Below are 25,804 nucleotides of genomic sequence, written 5' to 3'. Positions count from 1 at the left end.
ATGAAGATCAAGTAGAGAAACATTCTTTGTAGGGAAAAGTGAGTAAGGAAGCAGCACCTGAAAGAACTCATCACCAAATAATATTCACAGCAGCAAAATGTAATTATTGAAGGTGAAAAAGATAACCTGGCAAAAAGTAATAGGTTTTTTAAAGGAAGGAAAAACAGTAGACATAAAAGATGCATGTGAACAAGCTGCCTAAATTCAAAGATTCATAAATTTAAAAGCTGGGAGGTACCAGTATAATCACCCATTCTGATCCCATGCATGGCACAGGCCAGGGAATTTCACCCAGTCATTAATTCTGTAATTCCCACAGTTTGAGTGTGAGTTAGAGTGCCTTTTTACAAAGGCATACAGTGCAGCACTTGGCATCTCCTGTAAAAATCCACCCGGCTACCTGATTAGCCTCATCATAATTAAGGTACATCATATTTCTAACACTTTAGAGGATATTATCTTTCATTCCTTTGCCAAAATTCCAATCAATGCCATACTCTAAACTTCTCCCCCACGGCTTTCTGGGGCTGGCGAGCACTTACTTTGTATCAGTTTAAGTTTTAAAGCAGAACAGATTTGAGCGTTCAGCTCTATTTCTCCAGCTGTAAAACAACTCTCAATATCTACCACTCCCTAATCATATTTACCTAGAGATCCCCAACTTCTGCCTACAAAGAAAACATCTGCGGAGCATCAAGGATTAAACTGCTGCTGCTAATGCAACAGTGTAACAGGAATCTTTATGCCTCCCTTCAGCATCTCCTCTGCGGCAGCACTATAAAATCCAGGGGAAGAGCTACATTAAACCAAGAACATTTGTTATAAAGATGATAAAGCAGATTGCAGAGCACTGTCGTGCCATAAATTCCAATTAGAAAATGCTTAAGAAAGGGGGAGCAGGAGGGAGAAGAGGCCTGAGCAGCAATGGAGCTTAGCAAGAATAGGAAAGCATCTTTCATAGACCTCAGAATTAGAAAATGCAGGGGGGAAAAGGTATTGCAAACTCTGACAAATAAATATCAGACTCTATCTAAACACAGGGAAAAAATTTATAAACAACTAGCTAAAGAAATCACAAGTAGATGCACAAGTAATGACAAAAGGTGTCCTAAGTTCTATATGAGCTATTAGTGGTCAAGGACAACCAACTAATGTAATTAAGCCTCACTTCTCAAAGTCATTTTAACCTGTTTTTATTAAAGTATTACTTTGGTGAGCATAAAAATCCTTTTTTTTCCTATCATTTTGCAGTACATAAGCAAGCAGAAAGGATATGGAAAAAAAAATTTCTTCCTTGCAACACTGAGATGGCAGCATCAAATTTCTTTTCCTGAAAAGTTTGTCTTTAAAATAATCCATGTAAGAAAACAGATGGAGACCACCAATACTGGAAGTAACTTAGTTATTCCTTTGGCAAATGTGAAGGGTACTGGGGGTCTTTCCCTTCACATTGCCAAAGTTTCTTTAAATAGGCCGCAATATAGCCACTAAAGGTAATGATACTGTATAAATAAGTTATGTATAAATCACCACCATCCATCATGACAGAGAGTAGCCCATTAAAAAAAAAAAAAAAAAAAAAAGAAAAGAAAAAAAGAAAAAAAAAGAGCATGGAGTGGCAAGAGAAGGGGGAATGGATGCAGATTATGAGAGGGCAGGGCTGGATGGGATCTTGGCAATGGGGAATTGTTCCCTGGCAGGGTGGGCAGGCCCTGGCACAGGGTGCCCAGAGCAGCTGGGGCTGCCCCTGGATCCCTGGCAGTGCCCAAGGCCAGGCTGGACACTGGGGCTGGGAGCAGCCTGGGACGGTAGAAAGCGTCCCTGCCCGTAGGGGGGCGGGGAGAGTAGAACCGGATGAGCTTTAAGGTCCTTCCCAACATAAGCCATTCTGTTACTGCATTTTTTGTATATTTTGCTCGATCCATGAGCTCTACAATAAAAGCGGTCCAGTGCAGCTCGCGAGGCACACTTAGCCCTCAGACCCCCTCAGCCCCACGCCCGCCATTTCCCGCCGCCCCTCAGCCGCCACAAAATGTCGGCGGGGCCGCGCGGGACTCCCTCCCACTTCCGGGGAGCGCGCGCGGGGCTTGACCAACCGCAGGCCGCCGTTTGGCGCCACGTGACCGCCGGGAACTACAACTCCCGTCATGCCCGCGGCGCTCCTTTCCGCCTCTCCGGTTCCGGTTCCGGCTCCCGTCAGCCGCGCCAGCCCGGGGAAGGTCGCGCAGGGCGGACGAGTGGCCGCTGACTCCTGCCCCCATCATGCTGTCCGCCGGTGTCCGCCGCTTCGCTACCTCCGCCATCCGCCGCAGCCACGTTGAGGACGGACCCGGGAAGGTGGGCGGCAGCGTTCTGGCCCGCTGAAGGTCGCGGGGAGGGGGGTGGCGGGCTGGGGCTTGGTGCCTGGCTGTGGTGTGTGGGCTTTGGGGTGGCGCGGTGATGCCTGTACAGGCACAGCAGCGCAGATCGTGTGGTGGCGGGCCCCAGTGGTGGTACAGATGATGAGCATTGCGGTATGAGGGGTAACAATGATACTGTAAACGCTTTCTGATGTACCTGGCCGGTTTTCTCAAGCCTTCGGTCTAAAGATTTAATTTTACGTATGCAGCTGATACGAGGAAACTCTTCACGGTGAAGATAGTGAAATAACAGAACACTCGGGGGGCTGTAGATGTGTATCCTCGGCGGCTTTTATTATAATTGACTACATGAGACCTGCAGCAAACTGGCCCCACCTTGGGCAGGACGGAGAGGAGAAGAGGGGACGAAGTGACCTCCAGAGGTCACAAGCAGGCTGTAATCGTGGAGTGTTTGGGTGGGAAGGGACCTTAAAGATCATTTTATTCCACCCCTGCCATGGCAGGGACACTTTCCACCATCCTAGGCTGCTCCCCAGCCGCAGTGTCCCACCTGGCCTGGGACTTTGCCAGGGATCCAGGGGCAGCCCCAGCTGCTGTGGGCACCCTGTGCCAGGGCCTGCCCACCCTGCCAGAGAACAATTTCTTTCTAGCAGCCACCTGAAATCTCTCCTCTTTTAGTTAGAGTCTGTCCTCTCTTGTCCTGCTATTGCAATTCTTCACAAGGAATCCACCTCCAACTTCCCTGTAGGTGCTCTTCAGATACTGGAAGGTTATTTATTATTCTAAATACTGTGTTTCTTTCCTTGAGAAATCCTGAAAATGCTCTTAAACTGCCTGTTTTGTTCTGAGATTCTTACCACTTCTAAACGGGTTGGAAAGGAATTAATGCTTTGTAAAGGCTAAAACTCTTTTTTTTCCCCCCTCTAGAACCTCCCATTCTCTGTGGACAACAAGTGGAGGCTGCTGGCGATGATGTGTGTGTTCTTTGGGAGTGGATTTGGTGCCCCTTTCTTCATAGTCAGACACCAGCTCCTGAAGAAATGAAGGGCACAGGCTGCAGCTGCGCTAGCTGGGTAACTGCTTTTCTTGGGTTTCATGGCACAGTGGAATGCAATGAGCCTGACCTGCTCAGAATTTTACAGTTCTCAGCCTTTTGCAGCCCAGCTGCTGAAGTGTTGTGGTCTGCAGTTGCATAATAAAAGCTGAAACTCTGAGCAGGTGGAAGTTGGTGTCCCAGAGCTGCTGCGCTCGGTGGTTTGTGACCTTTGCCTCCCCAGAGGCCACTCCTCTCTGCCTGCAGCTCCTGGCTGTGACCACACCGTGTCTGCTTCCTCCCCTGAGGGGGTGACAAGGTGCAGCCTGGTGTGGCAGCCACTGGCACGTGTGATGTGACAGAGCAGGATGAGAAACTGTGATGCTGTAAACGCTTTCTGATGTGCCAGATGAAGCTCAGGGGAAAATTGCATTTTCTTGAACCTGTATCAAAACAACCTCACCATCTACATCATTCCCAGGCTACTGTCCAATTAAGATAAGGTCATTAGCAGAAATTAATTGGTGCTTGCTGAGGATCCTAACAAAGAAAGCCTCAGACGTGACCCAGACTGTGCAACCATGGCACTTGAGTTTGTCTTAAGGTGATGCCACTTTGGAAATAGCTGGTATTGTCTGTAATCCGAGAAACTAAACATTTTTAAGGAGCTTCAGTGACCCAGACAGTCCTTGAAATAACAGTCCTCATTGGAAGCTCATAATTGGAACAAATTGTGTAACTCCTTTGCCAGTTTGATGTTTATTCCACCCTCGACTGAGGAGAAAACCAAAATCAGCAGATTTGTATCAAAGTTGGGCATTTAGAACTCTGTGGTTTCATGCAAGTTGAGGCTTGTGATGCAAAAGCAGACAGTGGATGAAGCCAAGTCCTCAAATAAATCAGAAGTTCTAATTAAAATATATGTTTATTACAGGGCTCTTAAGTTTCTCCAATTTGTTTTTCTTGCAGACTTGAAGTCTTCTGCACAGCATCGTTCAATGGGGATATGGTAGCTGCAACCCATGCTGGATGTCTCTAAATAAAATCTTAAACCCCAAGGCCTTGGGCTGCGTGTTTTGTGAAACTCCTGAAGTGCTTTTGACAGCTGCTGTGTACTGAGAGCCCCTTCTAATTTCAGTGTATTGCCATTAAATTGAACACGTAATTGTTGTCATGTATGAGAAGAGAGGGTGGGGAAAATCACATTTCAAAACAAGGATGGGCTGAACTTTTTTTACTGCTCAGAATAATGACCCTGGACAGTTCATAGCAGTGGGTATCCTGTCACCATAATCCATGCTGCAGAAATTTTAACTTCAGTGAGGATTTTCTGTGGCTTTTCTTCCAGGCTCAGCAGAGCTGCTGTTCCCTGATCTCTGCAGCATCAGCTCTGAGCAGGGACTTGGCTCTGCCCTAAAGATTCCTGAGGCTTCAGGCTCAGGAGGTGACGTGGGCACACCTCTGACCAGAAAAAAGTATTGGTAATATTCTGTAGTTACCAAAACTGAGCCTGCTGCAGATTTCCAGGTGTTTGGAAGGAACTGACAGCTTTCTGTTGGTGCTTTTTACTTCTGAACTTTTCTAATTTGCCTTTCCCCCCCCACCCCCAGACACCCTCCTGCTGCAGCACAGTGCATTTAACGTGGCTTGAACTGAACAGTTCCATAAAACTTTGAATTCTTTTCTTGCCATTCTAATCTGTGTGGATACCAGTTTCTCATCAAACTCCCTCAGCAGAAGTATGTGGGTGTGGTAACACGCTGCTCGTAGCAGAACAGCTCCTGGTGCCAGATTTCTCTCTTCAGGGCTGAGTCTAAAGTGCTGATGACTGCTGCCCCTTACTCTAGGTCCCTGATTGTCAGATTTCATAATCCTATTTCTCTAAAATACCTAGTTTTAGCTATGAAGCCATCTTTTAAAACTTATTTCTTAGTTCCATTTCTCAACAGTATCTTACTCTATAACATTTCTAAGTCACCATTTCTTATCTTCAAGTTTACATACAAATACATACTGTATAAACCTTCTATCAAACTTTAAGAATTCTCTACAAATCCATTCCCCACACCTGATGTGTTTGGAAAGAGCACACATCACCTCTGAAGGTTCACCCTCTGGGAGAGGCCAACCAGTTCCTTCACTGCTTAAAGTCTCCTTTCTGAATGCCATCCCCTTCTCTTGTAGCTTTCAAAGATACTTTTGAGCACGGGTGGTTAAACTTAGACCAAATATTTTTGGATGAAACGGTAGATACTTGGGAAGTGTTCTAAAACTGTAATCATCACACAGTGTTGTTACCCTGAAGGATCATTTAGGAGCAGAAAGGTCCTGAGGGCTCCTAGTCGTGAGATGCCTCTAAATCCTGACTGTTTCCAACCCTGCCACCAGCTTGGGTAAATAAATCACTGATGTGGAGCACAGTACCTGTAACCTTTGCTGCTGTTTTACACGATATCCGTGGCTGTGTGCTGAAGGGATGCAGGAGCTGAACCTCCTTTGTGCTGCCAACCCCCATATAATCTGAGTTTTTGTGTGCCAGTACAAGTCATGGCACACAAAAATGAAACAGCAGCAGCCCTGCTTTGTGTGAGGGCTGATTAAACACGTCGTGTTAGTCTTAAACTATTTGATAAACCTGTGCTTGTGGTGTGGTGTTACTTTCATTTACAAAGAAAGCGTGGTACAGTTTTGTAGCCTTTGTTAATACAGTCAGTTAATTCGAGGTTCCTTGAGTGTAGGTAGTTGTTAATTTGTATTTTTGATAAAACACCCGCACACTACAAGTTAGAAAATGAGGACTTGTGTTCTCCACTCGTTACTCTGTAATTAGTCCCTTTAGAACTGGGTTGTTCCCCTACGTGAGGTGCTCTGGCAGTTTTCAGCAGTTTTTGAGCCCAAACAATTGCCAAGTCTGTAAGTTCCCTGCCTGACTTAAGTAATTGGTTCCCTTAGGATTTGAGAAGTTTTCACTCATAGATCTGTGCTGCTCTTTCTGTTGATGCAAAATGGGGCACTCTGCATTCTACCCAAGAGCACTTTTTACTCCTAGATTATCTGTGATTTCATTGCTGTTCAATAAAGCAAAGTCCGAAATGAAGTATTTTGGTTGCCTGGGTGGAAAATACAGGTTGTCATTGAGAGAGATGTGGCTCCTGTCATTAATACCAGGTGTTTGACTGTGTTTTAATTTCACAGAGGCCCAACTCCAGATGGCATTTTTTATTTTGCTCTTGTGAAAAGATCACTGCATTCAGCCCACACTTCCTCAACCATACTTATTTATTTGTTTATTCATTTAACTGCCCACTTTTTTCATTTGCTCCCCAAATTTACCTTGGTCTTCATCTTTTGTAGTTTACCCATTCTGTGGTTTATTGTTTTAAGCCCTCCTAGTCCATTGTTTCTTTACTAACTGCTGAAGAGATGAACCAGAGAAACTCAGATTTTTTTTTTTCTCACCTCTTTTTCTCATTTTGCAATGACTTCTCTAAACACGTTCCCACCACAGATCCTAGCATGGAAATACCCAGCACCGATTGATTCTAGAGACAGATGTGTCACTATAAATATATATGAATGAACTGATAGGCAGTGGTATTAAGAGGGATGGATCAGATTCATTAAAGCCTTGAGCTGCAGAATTGAGTTGTGCAAAAACAACAGCGTGTTCCATCACACTCAAGATATAAGATAGGCTGTGTACCCAATGAAATATTTATTTTAAAATAGATTTTTGGGTTCCCTTTAGGGCACCTTGACTTGGTAGAAGATAAATCAGTTGAGAATAGGAAAAAAGCAATATGTAAGTGGTGCTCCTCTGTCATTAAAATTGTCTGAAGGAAACAAGGCAGTGGTCAAAGGGCCTCTGGGAAATAACACATCTGTGTGAATGATAGTATTTTTTTGCTTGCCAGATGCCAATTTTAAGGAAAATCATTAATGATCCCTGATTTTTTTTTTCCAATTTCCCTGTTATAATTTTCACCTTCATGTTTTCTGTTTTGGCACAAACTCAAAACATCTCTGTTTTGCTTCCAGAGAGCTTCACAGCTTACCATTTTAATTATGTCAGGTATAGTCTTCAAGCAGTTTCTGAATTAAATCTGAAAAGATGTGAATTAGATGCCCTTATGCTTTAATATTTTGGATGTTTTCAGTTTCTGGATCTTCTTTTCTTACTTTGGAACACTCCTTATTCCAGAGGGACAAGTCTGGAAGGGCTTGGGCTCAATTACACTGAATGGGGTATTTTGATTTGGTGAAAATTAATACATTATTTTTCAAATCAAATTATTCTAGAATTTCTCTTCAGCAATTAATTTGTCAGTGTACCCTTTTCATATCCACTGTTCACAAAGCAATGGGGATTTGATTTCTCTTTTTTTCCTCCCCAGAGAACAGAAATTTCAGTTCTTGTTCAGTTGTGCTTTGAAGCATCTGGTATTAATCCATGTTGGAGATAAGATACTGGCTTGGATGAGCCCCACTTCTGAATTATTGTGGGCAACCCTTGCATAACTGATCTAAGTACAACAGAAACCTGGACTAAGTTTTTTCTTCCTTTAAATTGTGACCCCTTTACAGAGGTGTTGCCCTGTACAGCAATTAAGAGTGTGAGTTACTTATAAAAACTGCTTTAAGATCTTTTTACTGCTAATTAAATAGTAGGGGGAAAATTCAAAATATTTTCTAATATAAGTTATCAGCAACTCTTTTATTGTTTCTTTCTAGCCCAAGATTTTTATTTCTGTCTGAATGTGAAACAATTTAGAGCTTTATAAACTAATAGGGCTGGAGGATGCAAATATGAAAGTAGAACTTAGTATTGCATGGGCTAGCACATTCAAACTATTTTTATCCTTTAAAGGTAAATATCATTTATACATTCTAATTCATACTTTGGTTGAATTTTCAGTGCAGTAACATCAATGGTTTGGGTTTTTTTTTTTAATCAAATGGAATTATTACATAGAAAGAAGGGAAGGAAAAAAAAAATATGCTGCCTCCATGAAAAAGAAAGTAGTTGTTCTCAATTTCATGATCAAGAAAATAAAGCTATATAAAGGTTAAACGATACACCCAATAGGGGATATCAGAGCTGGGATGCAATATCCAGTGCTATAAAAACATTCCTGCCTGTTCCCACCTCAGTGGAGTACATCAAACAGCTATGGGAACCTGTTTGTAATCATAATTTTAATGTGTGAAAATACACATTAGGATAGAAATAGGGCAAAACAGTCTCTGGGTTACTTAATTGGAAGTTGGAATGTGTATCAGAGGAGCACAATAACACAGTGATTTATTGGTAAAAGTGTCATAATTATAACTTCGATTATTATTAAAAATAAAAAAGTGAAAAATAAGGAGGAATGGTGCAAGTTTAGGACACAGGTTACTGGAAAAACACCGTGGAGTAGCACAGAGTGCCTTATGGCAGGTCAAGAGGGAAAGACAATGACTGTGAGACCCTCTGTGGTGCAATTAATCATTGTTTCAATTAAAACATAAATGTGGGCTGTGCCCCCTGCCCTCTCCATGGGTTTTCCAGAGGCAGCTCCTTCTGCAAACAGCGAGCGCCCACCCGGCTCCTGTTTGCTCTGCTTGCACAGGGAAGATAAATGTTAGTTGCTCTCTGGGATGATATGCTCAATAAGTTTGACTTGAATTTAAATGAGTTTAAAATAATAGTATTTGCTGGAATTAATGTGATCCACTGTTCCATTTTCTCCTTTGGTATTCCATGAATAACATTAAGGTTTTTTTCTGTGGTTGCGCCACCTTTTTCCATTAGCCATGTAGAGCATGCAGCTCTTTGAAAAATGTCACTGTATAAATAGTGTTGCTGAGAACCTGACCAAGGCACAGCCAGCAACAAAATGTGGAAATGGTCCTTGCTGGTGAAAAAAAAAAGAAAAGAAAAAAAGAAGTGTAAGAATCATGTATGTGAAAATGTGTATAAATGATAAATGTGTAAAATTCTGATGAGTGATGGAAGGACAGAGATGAGAGGGAAGAGTGTGGTCTGAGGTTTTGTTTCTTTTTTGTAAAATTTTGGTTGCACCATTAAAATTCATAACTCTCAAGAGTTCTTTAGACTAAGTTTGGCAAACAAACAAACAAACAAATAAAAAAAACCCCACAGCTCTGTAATTCTGCACTAAATGTAGTTTTGTAAAGACAAGAGGATCTCTTCCTTAAGGGAGGAAAAACCTGGTAGCCAAATTAGGTATTTTGCTACATGAGGCTTTGCTGTGAACCAAAGCTATTGCCTGAGACAGTGGCAGAATGGGCTGTCGGGGGAAAAAACACAAACATAAATCTACAGGCCATTACTATGAGTGAGAAATCCTTTTTGCTTGCCTCCGTGAGCAGACCCATCTCTCCAAGACCTTGTTTTCCAACAGCCCAGAGCAGATTTGGGGAACAGCTAATTGGAAACTTTTCTGGAAATGTGCACATCGCTGTGCTCCAAAACCATGCTGTCACTTCTCTTTCCTGTTTGTTTCTCCTCGTCGTGGTGCTGTCCTCCGAATCCAGTTCTGCAGAGAATTGTTTTCAGCCAAAGAGCAGGAGCTCAGTTGTTAACTCAGTGTTGTCTCAACCCACTGCCAGGAGCTCTTAAGTGCTTCTTTGTAGCTCATTTGGGAGTACTTCAGTGCTGGCTTTATGAAGTTGGGTGTGGAAGGGATGGGGGTTTTTTGGAGGATTTGGGGGGGAAAGCTGGAAAACCCTAAACAAGGTCCTTTATCCTGATATTCTGGAGTGGCAGCACAAATGGGGAGGTAATCTGGGAACAGGTGCATAATTTAAATTGTTAGGCACAGCCTGAAGTTCCTCTGCCCACTACATAATCCAAAAGCAGTGTGTGGGCACCTGACAGCCTACCGGCAGTACAGCTGAAGTAGCTGAAGGTGTGACTTCAAAGTTACCTAAATTTTATTTAATTCTCTGTTTGACGCTGCTTTGAAGTTAAAGCAACACAGCAGCAGTTCAATTGGAATTTACCTCTGAAATCAAACTATGTGAAACAATTTGCCAGCTACTCAAATCCTAAGTAGGTCAGCAAAACCTACCTAAGTGAGTAAGACTTTAGATAAGTCTAAGTTTAAGTTTATTCAAGTTATTTTTCCTGCTATGTAGGCAACCCCAAGACTGGGAAATGCAAAGCCCAAAAAGCCAAGCAGAGCATCAGCACCAGGACAGGACCAAGCACAAGGACAGGGCTCAGACCCCCATGTTTTTATGGGGTGTTGGTGCCATAACTTTTCCTTACAGAGAGCCCATAAAATTGATAGTCAGCCTAATTTCACATGAGAGAAGCCTGGACTTCCAGCACTTGCTGAAAAGCAAGTTTAAATACAATTGTATGTAATCATTATTCTTTATTTACTAGAACACTTACTCAGGCTCATTCTTGTTGGATTATGTTCTTTTTTGACTTAGAGATGGGGTAATTGAGAGGTGTTTTAAAAACTTTTATTCCATTTTCAATCTCATGAGAAGGATGAGACTGAAAATAGATGAAACAATACAGATGTTGTAATTCACACTCTTAGAATTAGAAGTCAACTATTTCTTAATTACAATACACTATAAGTGTTTCTTGGCCTATCAGCTTTTGCTACACTATACTGCAAATGCTTTAAGGCTAATCATCTAAAATTACCCCTCGTGGGTCTTAATATAATGCATCTTTCATATTTCTATTTCTCCAAAGTATCTAGTCTCTTTTGTAAGGTCGTCCTTTGGAATTTTGAAATTTGCTCCTAGTTCCATCTCTCTTTCAGCGATGTCTGTCCTATTCCATGGCATGTCTAACTTAACATTTCTTATCTCAAAGTTTACATACAGATATATACTATGTGAGCCTTCTGACAGATGCACACTGTGTGACCCTTCCATCAAGTTTTGAGAATTTTCTACAAATCCATTTCCCACAATCCTCTCCCAGTAAAATTCCACAACCACCCCTCCCATGCCATAAGCAATCCCCGAAAAGTGGAATAGCTCAGTGTGTGGTTCTGAAAGCACGCCCTCACCTGAGAGCAGCTCAGACTGTGTGGATCAAAGCAACAGCCCTGGGAAGCCACCATAGATCACCTAAAACTGAGCCTGGGCCTCTCAAATTCTGCACAACATCTCACCTGAATGGAAGGTGACCACACACCTCTTCTTTCTCCAGCTAAATTTAGATACCACTCCAGCAGCCATGTGAGCAGCCTTTAAATCAGGTCATGAAGGAGAGGAAATAACCACAGGTTCTGCTTTTGAAAATGGCATTATTGCCAGAGACACGCTCTAAAAGATGTTTTCTGAAATTGCAGGAGAGGAAAAACACAATACGTAATCAGGGACTGAGAACGGTCGTTTATTAAAAGCCCCTAGCAATTTTCTTGTGAGGTTGCTAAATGAAACCTTTGTTCTCCCTTAGGAATCAATGACCTTTGAAAAATTAGTGACCAAACAGAAATAGAAGACAATTCAAGGTAAGTCTATTGACAAAAGAGGAAAAAGAATCAAGAGTTCAGACTATCTCGCTGAAGATGAAATAGTGGAGGGTGCTGCTGGGTGAGAGGTACTAAGGGAAGGTTAAAATGTCTCACGTCTGCAACAAATCACAGTTAAGAAAATCTGCCTACCAAAGGGTGTTTGGCCACCTGAGAGATGCATAAAACGAGGGAGAAAAACCTAAATTCTCTCAGGTATTTCTCCTCACTGGTTTGAGTTGCGCCAGGTTGGGTTAGAGGTTCAGGGTTTTAAACCCCAAACACACACACATGAGAGGGAGAACGGGTTTTGGTAGCTGTGTGCAAAGAAAAAAAAAAGAAAAAAAAAAAAAGAGGATATTGTTTCATTTTTCTGAAGAAATATAAATCAGGATTCCCATTTACACTTTAAATGCTATGTTACCTGCTACTGAATTAAACCTTCTATAATTGCAGAAGGGCTTTAAAAATAAAGCATCAGCCATGGATCTCCTTATTCTGCCTCGGATTTTCTGCAGCATTTATGACCCCAGGCATGCAGTTCTGAGTATCCAATCTCAAATGATTCAGACAGAACAATTTTTTAGGCAAAGTATACCAACCCAGAATTTTGTGAATACCAGATCTGTGGCAGATTTTAGGAAATCATACACGCAAAACATAGAAGTCTTTAAACTAAAATTAATTTAGGATTAAAACAGCCCATACACTAAGGAAATACATGCTCTTGTTTACCCTTCATCCCAAACATGGTCCTTCTCAAAAATTTGCATTGTGTCACTAGCCACTCTGTAAACCAGAGTTTCTCAGTTTCTAGCTGTTAATACCATATAAATCTTCAACACTGCTTCTATCAGTGCTGATGCCTATTAATTATATTCAACCAATTTAAATTAATTAAATACCTATTTGACAATCCCATTCAGCTGCTAACACTTTAAAATTTTCCAGTCTTTTTGTAAAATGCAAAAGTAATTCAGAAATCAATGCACCGTCTTTCCTCATAATATCTCTGTTAGTTTTGCAGGTTATCAAAAATTCACTGCTCCCTCCCTGTCCTTCCTAATCTTCCCTCACGGTCAGTTTCTTTTTATCATAAAATGATTGTAAGTTTAGAAAGCATTCAAAACCCCAAAAAGAACCAAAGTTCTATGGTACCATGAGGGTTGTAAAACAGATGTGGTTTTAAGGCAGGAAGGATGGCACTGCTGATGTGACACAAGGCAGACATTTACAACAGAAGTTGAGTCTTTACAGACCTTGTAAATATATTTGCATTACTTAGAATACGGATATATTTTTTATAAAAAAATTGAGAGGTCCTAGCAAAAGGTTCTGTGGGGTTTGTTTTGACAGGGAAGCCATAAAATAGCAGTTGGATATAGTCAAAGTCTATCCAATTAAGAAATTCTTTTGAATATCAAATTAACTGAAAAACTTACGTAGATATGGTAAAAAATCCAAAACTGTGGGGAAAAAAATGTCAGCTTTTTGTCCCACCATTTCATTTAGCTTTATGTGATGCATCTTTTACTAGTTATTGGTTTACATCCATTTTTTTATGTATATGTATGAGGGTGTACAGGTAAAAAATAATAATTATGTAAATGTTTGGAGTTCCTTTCTGTTCAACTTGGAAATAATATTTGTTACCTGGGAATGAATATGCACAGAATGAAGAAATTAAAACTATTTCTAAAACTTTGCCAGTATATTTCCTTGTATTCTGTACTTCTTAGCCGTAAAACCTAATTCCTAAAACTTCAGTCTTTGCACAGAATTATTATTTCTATAGTGCTGCAATGTCTGAATAAATATTGTCTAATTCTTCATTTATTTGTTCAGTTCAAGTGGTCTCACACAAATGTCCAAAGGACTGTAATCATTCCCTTACCTAATTTTCTCAACAAGGCAGTGTTTTCACAGTGCTCTGTTGCTATAATAGGTATTATAGTGGAAGAAAATTGAAATGTTTGGTCAAACATTTGCCAAAAATTAGAAATTCGGGACCGCCACTAAGTAAAGGGAAAGAATTCCCAGTCAGACATCCATCAGCTACTCCCCATCCATTCAGAGAGCACCCAAGGGAGCAGGATACTCCTTGGTTTGGTGAGCCTTGTAAAATTCAGGAGAACCCAAATTAGATGCCTTTTCATGCAGTTTTGTGCCAATGCTTGATTTCTCTGTAATGCCTGGAAGTAATTTGTTAAATGTCTCACTCTTCCATGAGGTACTGCTGGTGCCTAAAACATCATTCATCAGAAAGGAATGACCTTTCCACAAAGGGGAAAAAAAATAAAAAAAATCACTGCTTATGTCTTTTTAAATGCTGATAAACTTAGGTGGCACCAACAACCCCAGCAAGATTTATTGAGCAATACCCTCCAGTATATAAGCACCATCAGGTAGCTTTGCATTCTCTGATGAATAAACAATTGAAGTCGTAATTGTTTGTGCATTCCTGAAAATGTCAACAAAATCAAACATCTGTCATGCCAGATAAGGAAACACAGCTCGTTTAATACACTTAGTGCTCTACTCAGCCTTGAAAAGGTCACTCCAGTTTCAACAAGCAGGGTATAATTTATTGGCTCCCAGTAAATGACCATGTAGTGACAGTAAAGCTGTGGCCGTGTTTGGTTACCCTTCAAACGAGGTATTTGATTAAGATGACACATCATATTTAGCACAATCTGTTTAATGTTGCTTTTGGATGCGCTCTCACCCTCTCAATTACAACCAACTGTGACATGAAACCATTTTTACCAAAGCAACACTCACAGCCCCCGCCCCAGCCCACCACAATAAAGCAGAGCAAGCCAGAAGGACGGCCTTGAAATCCACCCGTTTAAGACAACAAACAGCACACAAAGGCAGCATTCACTCCTCTGCCATCTTCAGTGGCAATAAACAAACCCACACACGGCTCCACTGCAGATTGGAGCCATCTCCAGCACACAGGTGCTGCCTGTCTGCCAAGAAGGGCTTGACACTCCCCTGACTGCGCTCTGGCTTCCTGCATCAGGCTCCTGGATCCTGAATCCCTTCACAAACAACTCATGGCAAGTGCTGCTTGTTCTCCCTGCTGGCTGCACCAAAAGGCTGTCGGGACAGCCCAGGGATGTCTCATTTTGCACAGACCTATTTAGCTGAAAACTGATCTCTTGGAACCACTCTCAATGACCTCCATTATTCTCCTGTTGGCCCTTGCTCAACAGATTTGCTAATGTCAGTGAAAGGGAGATAATTTGGGGTGAATATGGACACAGTGTGGCATAGGGGATAGTGACTCCTGCAACACATTGCCTTGAAGCACAGTCAGTTTTGTTGCTTGATGGCTGTTGCTTGATGGCTGTAACCTAAGAGTGCAGTGCATTCGGTGTCATTTGGCCCTAAAAACCCTGAAAGAGTGTTAATTATTGGTGCTGATGAGTTGGTTGTGCTCCTCTTTAAACTGAGAGGTCTAATCCTGCAGGATACCATTGTGTGGGAGATCCAAATAAGCAATGTATTTCCCAGACTGGCTGGCAGGTCACAGCTAGCGCAGATGCACAAATGTGTTGATCACATCACTGGACAGCTGGTGGGAGCTGGCCCAACTCTCTTCCCTCTGTTCTTCTCCCAAGTATTTGACTTCTGAGCCAATTCTGTGAACTGGCTCCAGAAATTTATTTATAATCCGTGGAGGTGATTTGGGGTGAGAAAACAATACTCTTAGAAGGTTTGTGCTTTTAGGGAAAGGTGAATTTGAGGTGCTTTGTATGTCTAAATTATGTTAAGACCTTAAACAAAAGAGGAGAAAAGGTATGGACTGTTCTTTCTTTATTTTTTGTACACAAGAAAGCGACAAGGCCATGTGAGGATTATGCTACTGGGGTTTTTCCATCCCAAAAGAATTACAAAATGCTTTATGAAGTGTCAGTTTGTTTCATGCCTGCCAGTAATGGAAAATGGGGATTACAGCCCTCTTTGCAAAGGTTGATCACTGCTCCCCTGAGCAGGGACAAGTGAGCCTGTGCATCCAGATCAATCCTAAAGGACTCTTGTGGGAAAATAAGATTGGATTTTGGCTGTCTGAATAACCAGGCTTTACACTGGATTGTTACTAGGCTCTCCCATAGCCTATTTTCAGAGTTTGAGTTGGCCTGACCCTTTCTACTTAGAAATACATGTCATGTAAGGACATCAAGCAGAATTCACTCCTGAGGCATAAAATGGCATCACTGTGAGGGAGTGGATCACCCATTCTCATAATCAGCTGTCATGATTTATGTGACACATGGTTTAACACCAGCCAGAAAGTCACCCCCACGCAGCCCCTTGCCCACCCTGCCCTGGTGGGATCAGGGACAGAATTGGAGGGCAAAAGTGATAAACCCGTGGGCTGAGATAAAGACAGTTTAACATGTAAAGGAAAAGCCATGCACACAGCAGAGCAACACAAAGAATTCATTCCTCATTTCCCACAGGCAGGCAGGTGTTCATCCATCCCAGGACAGCAGGGCTCTGTCATATATCATGGTGACTTTGGATAGCAAACACCCTCACCCCAAATGTCCCCCACCTCCTCCTTGTCCCCGCAGCTCTACCTGCAGAGCATGATGCTGCAAGGTCTTGGATGTCCCTTGGGTTGATTTGGGTCACTGTCCTGGCTGTGCCCTCTCCCAAATCCTTGTGCACTCCCAGCCTGCACCCTGCTGGGCTGGAGGGAGGAAAAGGAATGGTTTCTTGCCATCTCAGCAAGAACAGAAACATTCCTGTGTTGCCAACACTCCACCACAGACCCAAACCACAGCCCCACACCAGCTGCTGTGAATAAAATTCACCTTGCCCAAGCCAAAAGCAATCCATTCTCCCCTCCTCTTCCATGCCCAGGCCATGCACTCTCCAATACACCCTCATTAACCACCACCCCTCTTTCCATCCTTTGATGTGGCACAGAGACATTGTTCCCTTAGCCCATGGACCACTTTTGTAAAATGCCCTTGAAATGTCTAAAATGTCCACAAAAAGCTCACTGAGTTATTTAGTCCATGGCTTGGGGGGGGGGGGGGTCTATCTGAGGAACAGCAGTGTTAGTGTGGAACAGCTCTGTCCTTCTGTCCTAAAATCTGGATGACTCAAAAGCTCAGACTCTGAATTCAGTGCCTAAACAAAAATCTCAGCTCTGGTCCTGCCAGCAACCTCCTGCTAAGCAAGAATCAAACAGCATTTCCCATAATGGGTTACAGGCACCCAAAACAAACAGAGGGAAATAATCATTTTGCAGATTGCATAATCCCACTGTGGAACACATCGCTGCAAAAGGTGTGAAGGAGTGCGGAAAGGATCAGACAAATGCAAAGAGCCCAGGCGCATCAGTGTGAACCAACAGGAGGGTCCACAGAAAATGTGAACTCTGGGCTGTGAAGCAAAAAGAAAGGGGGAGGTGTCCCAAGAAAGAACCTATATGTAATGCTGCATTTAGTACCTCTCCAAAATTCTGTTGTTTCCTATTTCTTGTGTTCATGTGTCTGCTGCTGGCTGACCTCAGAGAGAGCACTGAGAGAGCATTTGGTCTGAGCCAGAAAGGACTAGGCTGGAATATTGCCTTAAACAACCTTTCAGATGCACCTCTAAAAACCTAATTGTGTTTCAGACCTGCCAAGTGTTTGGCTGATCTTGGCCATAAAGATATATTCCTCTTTGGTTTGTATTTTTAATCATAATTAAGTCCATTTTTCTACACTTGGCCTTATTGCTATTTCATTTACTTAAGCTGTAATGATTAAATCTAATTTACTACTCTGTGAAATCTTAATCCTTCTGAAAAGTAATGGGCAAAGTACACAGGTCAGTTAAGAAACTGATTCACCACATAACCTCCATTTAGTAATTCCATTTATTTCAATAAAACTAGCTGGGACATGAAAGAAAGACTCTACAGTGGCCTTTAGTCGCCAGAAAATGATAGAATTTTTAATACAAGCACTGAAGAGATGTCTTGACCTCTTCCTGAATGTATCATTTTTCATGGGAAAAAATCCAAAACAAATCCAGCTCATAAAATGTCTCTAAAGAAAGCCACCTACATTTTGTTCTTGTTCTTATTTTACAAGTACAACATTATCCTTTTCAAATATACAAAATGTCAGCTTGATAATACAGGGGAAAGGGCTTCCATATCCACAGTGAACATGATTTCTCTAAAAAACAATAAATGAAAAGCCTATTACTAATGCAGCATTCTCATTTAATCACATTTGTTCATTACTACCATATTTTAGGTGATATAAAAGGAGGAACAATTATTGCCTTGTTCACTTTGATTTATTTGGCTCAGTGCCTCCTTACCTAGGTAATTTAAAATAAACTGTGCTACATGGGTCATTTATGATGTGATTCAATAAGATGCTTTTTATTTCTAGCCTGTAGGGAAACATATTATTTTGGAAGCACCTGGCAAAAAAGGAAAAAAAAAAAAAAAGGAAAAGAACCCTAAACAAAATCAAAACCAAAACACCCAGCAACATTTCTTTTGTTCATTTTCTATTTTCACTCAGTAGACTCGAGCCTAGAAGTTAATTTAAAGCAGGTTTTTCATAGTGGTAATGTACAGGGCTTCAAAACCCACATCAGGAAACGGTGCCTGGCTGTCAAAATAAGGAAGGTTGTAACTACAAGCTTGACCAGCTCCTAACTTCCTTTGGGTATTTCCGTGTAAATTAAGACTTGTTCCTTTTCACTGGCTGAAACAGGTTAATGTTTTTGCTTAGCAGCACATGCTGTCTACAAACAAAGTTGTATTTATATAACAGGTATCTGACACACATCTGGAGGTAAAAAAAATTAGCTAGGAAATTGTTTTTCCACAGACACAGTGAGCAAGTTTACCACACTGAAACTTACACAAAAAGCTTACAGGAATTTGGGACCAGTTTCTACGGCTTTGAGGGTTTTTTTGGTGATTCACTTATAGACATTCTGTGGGAGCAACGTTAACTCAAAACTCTGCAGATGGCACAAAGTTAAAGGAGCTGGTATTTCAAAATCCTGTGTGGGGATATTCCATATATTGTAAGTGGAAGAGCTGATGCTGATGACAAAGCACTGCAGCAAAGATCTACCTCTTTCCAGTATAAATCCCTGTGGCTTTGTCACTCAAAATTTTCAGACATTTTAATTTGAAACAACACTGTTTACCTTAAGGATCTCTCTGGAAAGAGATTCATGAGTGAGAAGAGTTTAAAAAAAATTTAGAAACCCAAAGACTGCACCTATTTTTTATATTTCTAAAAATTAGTAGCACTTTACCAGACAACTTCACAAGGAAATCTTCAGCTGACTCCTTTTTTTGAGGGTGGGTCTTTTACTTTATCTCAGCTCTATTGTTTGTGTGTATTTACCATTGTATCTATGTATCTACATTTGATTTTTCATTAAGTTTATGTCCCCCTTAATAAAATTCTGTATTTCCTGGTACACAGCCTCCTTCAAAATTAAAAGCACAAGCAGGAAACCTTTCACTGTAGCTTGAGAAATCCCAACCAACAAAAAGCTCCACCAAGTGCCTGCCTGAAGTCCTAAAATTCAGCATATTTAGTCTCCTGAACTGTAGGAACTTGGCAGCATGACCATGTGGAAGAGACAGGGAGGCTCAGGAGGGGGTGAAGGGCTCAGTCCCCATGAGGCTTTTGGGAGGAATTTAAGCAACAACACAAAACTGTGAGAATTGTGAGTCCCCCAGTGATGTAGATGGGGATGGCAGGAGTACGCATCATTTTATCTGTGCCTTATGAGACACCCTTGGATGTCCTGAAATTTAGAACATAGGAACAGGTAGAAATAAGAACAGGTAAGGTGTTGGAAAGTACTGATGGCTTAAAGTCACCTGTGATCCCCCTGTAGCTGAAAATTTTTGTAGCTGTACCTGTACAGTGGCACAGATTGTGCTGCACAGATGGCCTTCTACAACAGGAAAGAAAAATTGTGCCATTATCCTGAGCAGAAATTCAAATTTCATGTTTACAATGGTGTTCTTGAATGTTTTAATTATTTTTTTTTTTGGGGGGGGGTCAGAAATATGCACATCTCAGAGGGATATCAACACGCTTCCAGCTCTCAGGGGTCCCAGCCCAGGAAGGAGCTGGAGCTGCTGCAGCCGGGCCAGAGGAGGCTCCGGGATGGGCGCAGGGATGGAGCAGCTCTGCTGGCAGCAAAGGCTGGCACGGCTGGCATTGCTCACCTGGGCAGCAGGAGCTTTGGGCTGAGCTCAGCGTGGCCTTGCGGGGCCCGAAGGGGCTGCGGGAAAGATGGACACAGACAATTGCCAAGGGCTGCAGGGACAGCAGCCAGGGAATGGCTGCCAGTGCCAGAGGGCAGGGCTGCATGGCATCTTGGCAATGGGGAATTGTTCCCTGGCAGGGTGGGCAGGCCCTGGCACAGGGTGCCCAGAGCAGCTGGGGCTGCCCCTGGATCCCTGGCAGTGCCCGAGGCCAGGCTGGACACTGGGGCTGGGAGCAGCCTGGGACAGTGGAAGGTGTCCCTGCCATGGCTGGGGTGGGATTGGATGGGTTTTAAGGTCCCTCCTAACCCAAACAGTTTCATTAGTCTATGATTTTTAGTATACAGGTAAAGGATTAACTAATCTCCAGTTATAAATTGTTTTCAGCATGAGGCTTTCATGACAATTTCTGCCTCTGCTGCTGCAGTGATAACATCTGATGCTGTATCTTCTGGCAGTGTTTAGGCATGTGAAGTAAAGCACTTACCTAATTGCATATGAGGGTAGTACATCAATACAGTCACATAATCCATAAACATTTCTCTTTCATAAGCTCTTATTGCGTTACCACTGATTATTTAGGGGGCAAAAATCATTAGTGTTATATGGCATCCTTCCCTTTATTATTTTTAGCCTTTAATAAGGTTAAAATATGCCAAGGAACAGGAATTTAGGGTGGGGAGCAAAAAGATTAGAAATTGAGTGATTGGAACCACTTTGAGGATGTGCACAGAGAATTTGCAGCTCTATTTCACAAGCTGCAGCCTGGACATATCTGGTCCAGCATGGGTGGGAGAGAGTGTCACAGTGTGCCAAGAGCTGCATTTGCCAATCCATTTGCCATTCTGAATGGCTAAGGCAGCACAGTTCACCACTCTAAGAACTGTCTGGGAAAGCCTGAGCCAAAATTACATTAATTTAGATGTTTTTTGAGCTGTGGAAGCAGAGATGCTGAAGATGATCATACGACCTGAGAGATTCCGTAAAGAAAAATTGTCTCCTAGATTCAACTTGCTCCAAAAATGTTCATGAAAAAGGTCTCTTGATGCAAATCACCAAGGATCACACTGAATCCTCTGTAAGATCATGCTTCATTACTTACTGAAATTAGCAAAATTAATTCTCTTAGCTCCAGAGGCACAACCAATTGAGGATCTTGTGAATGTGATGAAGCTGTTCTTACACAGGCAACAAAAGATGATGTTTTGTGGTTTTGTTATAGCAAACCGACTGCAATAGAAGACCTAAGGGACCTAAGACAAATGGTTGTGAGAAATTATTTATGGGTAGCTTTTGTGTCATCTCTCTCGTGCCTGCTAACATAGTAGGTTTACTTTAATAAAAACATAGGAAAAAGTATCTGGTTTAAAGGTTATTATTGTTCTTTCAGAGAATCTAATCTTATCCTGGGCTCCCTGCCGAGCTATATTAACTAATAAAATTTTCTTTTGGGCCTTTTTAAAGACACCGCCACGCCATGTGCAGTTCAGTGAAACACTTAATTTTTGTATTTTAAGCTTGGTTTATAGACTTGCTATTAGTCTTGGCCTTCCATAAAGGGCTTGGTGATAGCAAGGAGCCTGCTCAAATCTTGTAGCAGTACACTGTGCATGGGGAGCCCAACACAACAAAAAGAGTTCTGCTCACCCTGCTGCCTTAGGCTTTTCACTTTTATATTTTTCATATATTTGTCATCCTGCAATTCTTTAGTGTATAACTCTAAACTCCATATTCAGTGTTAATTACAGCTTTCCAATTTTGAGCAGACACAACAATTCCTCTCCAGGCCTGGCAATCAAGGACCCATCACTGCCTCAGGGCCCAGAGATGGAAACAAAAGGGAGTTGGAGGGGGCAAACTTGAGATGAATGACTTGATTAGCTGAAGCTGTAATTGGCAGATTAACCCCCAATATGCAAATGGATATAAAAGTGTGAAAACCCGTGCCTTGCCATCCATTTTTTGGGTGTAGCCCCTGAGGGGGCTTTGTCTGCCCAAAATGTACCTCAAGGCCCTTCAATAAAATTATAACTGCTTTTTATTCCCTTAATTTTGTCTGGCCTCAGTTTTCAGGTTGCCCCAAAAGGCATCAACCCTTGAGCCTTCCTTGTTGCTCATTATAGTGCTGGATGAGAGAATGAGGGGATCTGCCCCAGGATCTGCAGCGGCCAGGGGAGTGTGTCAGCCCTGGGACAGCTACAAGGAAAATGTGCTTTTTGAGAGCAAAGGGAGGAAGGCTGCCAAAGGGCTTGAAGTCTGTAATTTAGATGTCGGAATGTGTCAGATATATCACTGTCAAACTTGATCTGTTTCCACTGTGTATAAAATTTACCCACAGACGTTCTCCTCCAGGCAGTCAGTAGCCTGCAGTCAGTGCTGGGAGCAGGTCCAACCATCCTTCTGGAATGAGACTCTAAAGTGGCCTGGATTTCTGCCCTCACAAAGCCAGCACCTCTGGGCTTTTCAGTGCTGGTCTGTTCTTCTCTCACCCTCACAAAACGAGAGGAAATACAACTTTATCAATGTTTGATTACTGATGTTGCTGCTTCAGTGGAAGTCCATAAAGATTAGGATCATCATAACCACTGATTCACACAGACTTCCAGAACAAAACAAAGGTGACACCAAGCCAGCTGGTGTCCAAGAAAGAAACCTGTTCAAACTCTGCAACAATTCCCCCTGCCAAGTTCGTTTGAGGCTGGATGGAGCTAGGATTAATTGGCCACCAGTTGCAAACCTGCTGCCTTACTTGTGAACAGCTGCCAGCCAAATTCTCCATCCCACCTTAGCGCAGTGACTGGGCTGTTCTGGGGGATTCTCTCTATTCCCTTACCTCTGCAGTCTAAATCCATGTCGATTTCTCCATGCAGAAACAATGTATTCACAGTTTCAGTCACAAATCCCTGACAAATTTATTTCAGTTGCCTGAATCAGAAAGAGGTTCTGCAGATACTGTTGACTGTCAGCTTAGACTGTGGTTACAGAGGATGAACCTTCCTGTCCTCATTACTGAGCACTCGCAGTTATCAGAGAGTCAGTCTATTGTTGCAGAAAGTCAGAGTTTAAAGCAGAAATAAAACGGAGACATTAGCACTCCTACTAAAACTAATGTTGCATTGTTGCATAGGGAAATCTCACAAGCATCTCTCTGCCATTCTCACAATGTCCTTCACTCAACAAGACAAATAAACTACATCAAATGTTTCATCCTGAAAGAAGCTGCAAAGCAGACCTTCCTCCAAAGTACATGCAGAAAAATTCATAGGTGCACAGACTTATTTATCAATTTCACATGTTCACAGTCGTTTAATCCACTGCCTAGAAATCAGCTAACTTGCTGTAGTATCATTGCCATGTTTATACCATTGTCAGAGTCAAAATGATCCTACAAGCATCTGCTGAAAACCTTCTTAAATGCAGGCATTTGACTCTTAACAAGTCAGTACTTCAAAACTTTGTATCACTTTATGCAATGTTTAAAAAGCAAACTCTTTCTCTATCAGGGGAAAATCATCTTATTTGGAAAAGCTGATTGTTCCAGGCAGGAATAAGTTTCCCAGAGAAGCTGTGGTTGCCCCTAGATCCCTGGAAGTGTCCAAGGCCAGGCTGGACAGGGCTTGGAGCCACCTGGGACATGTCCCTGCCCATGGCAGGGGTGGCACTGGCAGAGATTTAAGGTTCCTTCCAACCCAAACCATTCTACAAATTTATGATTTTACTTAGATAAACACATTTCCCAGACAGTTTGGCCTAAGTTTTTAATGCCCTCAAAATCAAAAAGAAACCTGCATACGAAGACAAGCATATAATGCTTTATGAATTTCATACAACACAGAGTAAACAAGAGATTGAAGAACCTGTGTGGTAGATCCCTGTGTTTGGTGGAGTGGGGATGAAAAAGATGTAGTAAATTTTTGCGAGGCATGGGGAACTCTTACTGTGCTCCAGTAACACGGTGATATGGTTTGATGTTGGCTCAAATGCTGAATTACTCTTGTTAACAGAAAACAACAGGTTATATGACTTGGAAATCCATTGTGGAGGTGGTGTCTCGTGGCTGGACCAACAGGCAGATTTTCCTGGTCAATGTAATGGAAAATCCCAAGACAGAGGGTCTGCAGGCTACAGTCAAATCTAATTCACTGAGTTTATTAGCAACAGATAAAGATCTGACCAGTGCAGCCTAAATTGGAGATAATGGTTCCTTTCAAAACAACACTAGTAAAATTGATCTGATTGCATCTCTCTGGCATTTTTAATTCAGTCAGCACAAGGCTGCTGGAAACAGCTCCTGCTGATGGAATGGGGCAGGTTACATTGCTGTGGCATGGCTGGGAGAGAAAATAATTTCCTAGCCCTGTGCAGGTGCAGGAGCTGAACCACCAAAAGCCTGTTGGGATCACACTTGCGCTGCTTTTCCTGGAAAGAAGAGGAGCATCATCTTCACCTCGGTACAGACCAGTGAGAATTCAACATAAATGTACACTGAGCAGAAGGGATTTGTCCTTTCTTTGGTACACTAAGTGTTCTGCAAGTCTCATAAATAATTTTTAGAGCTACCTACTGTGATAAAATATGCAGCCAGGCTGTGACTGGAATACCACGAGAGGCTGGTATTGAGAGGTCTGTGTCTTACAACTCCTTCTCAATCCTCTCACCTGGTGTCTCCCCACCTCCCTTCTAATCCCCCATGAAAATTTTGAATTGTTTTATTGTGTAATATCCACCAGGGAGTTTACAACATGCAGATTGTCACCAGCAGGATGGTTGTGTTGAAATTAAAACAAAAAATGCACTGTGTGCTACAGGGAGTGATATGCTCATCTTCTCTGAGAACACTAAAACAGTGAACTTGACCAACTTAACTGGTTTGCTTCTTTTATTCGTGCCAGGGTGGGGGGTTTTGGGCAGGTTTTGTCAGGTTTTTTCTCTGTTTGGATTTTTTTTTCTGTTTTGTCTTGATTTTGTGGAAAGCTACAGTATAATGTTAGTCTCGGTGAAAATATATTTTTACTTTCTTTCATTTTCCAGCAATTTATTGCAGACCAGAAAAAAACAAACCTCAAAATATTAAAAAACTGTCTCAGACACAACTTTGCATCAGATATGGTTTTCTTAGTAAATATTGTTTCCTTCCTGAAAAAAATAAAAATTGAGTGAGTACACATTATCCTGAGGAAACTTAGGATAAAGACATTCCCAGATCAACGGGCCTGGGGAGGGAAAAACCTGAATGGAATCCTTGCTTCTTACCTGATTAAAATTAGTGAAAACTAGATGGATCAAAGTGCCCTATGTGGTTTTATAAGCGTGGTTCATTCCTTAACCCCCAACCCTGTGCCTATTTTAATTTTCTTGGTAAATGGTGCCCTCTGCAGCATCCCTTCCACTCCTGCAAGGTTCTCAGCACATTGACTGAGCCTTAGTGCATCACAGGCAAGGGACATGGTGCCAAAATACAGAATTCCAGCAAATCTGCATCACTTTTGTGCTGCTTTACAGTGTCTGCTGCAGGTCTAATGTTTCCCAGGCTGCAGCCAGCACCAAGAGGTTTTACAAAATTTGGGAGGGAGAATGCATCTGTAAAGAAGCCAAAGCTGGACACATGCAAAGAAAGAAAAAAAAATTCTGCTCATTAAAGCAGTCATAAGAATATTAT

The 25,804-nt window shown here is 42.0% G+C and overlaps 1 protein-coding gene and 2 non-coding genes across 3 annotated transcripts; all 3 read left to right on the top strand.

Moving 5' to 3' along the window:
* The first annotated feature begins 2,177 nt into the window (after positions 1 to 2,177).
* LOC119696013 (cytochrome c oxidase subunit 7C, mitochondrial) lies at positions 2,178 to 4,451 on the top strand. The gene is made up of 3 exons (XM_038125469.1): positions 2,178 to 2,337; positions 3,288 to 3,433; positions 4,363 to 4,451. The coding sequence occupies exons 1-2, from the start codon at positions 2,263 to 2,265 to the stop codon at positions 3,402 to 3,404; spliced, it is 192 nt and encodes a 63-aa protein (XP_037981397.1). The 5' UTR covers positions 2,178 to 2,262; the 3' UTR covers positions 3,405 to 3,433; positions 4,363 to 4,451.
* On the top strand, positions 2,493 to 2,555 carry LOC119696221. Its single transcript, XR_005255545.1, has one exon. It is a non-coding gene; the product is annotated as a small nucleolar RNA Z39 (small nucleolar RNA).
* On the top strand, positions 3,738 to 3,798 carry LOC119696227. Its single transcript, XR_005255551.1, has one exon. It is a non-coding gene; the product is annotated as a small nucleolar RNA Z39 (small nucleolar RNA).
* Positions 4,452 to 25,804: the final 21,353 nt, after the last annotated feature.

The sequence above is a fragment of the Motacilla alba genome, chromosome Z (genome assembly GCF_015832195.1).
Source record: "Motacilla alba alba isolate MOTALB_02 chromosome Z, Motacilla_alba_V1.0_pri, whole genome shotgun sequence".
Classification (NCBI taxonomy): domain Eukaryota; kingdom Metazoa; phylum Chordata; class Aves; order Passeriformes; family Motacillidae; genus Motacilla; species Motacilla alba.
The sequence above is the reverse complement of the archived record's forward strand: the minus strand, read 5'-3'. Positions and strand labels throughout refer to the sequence as shown.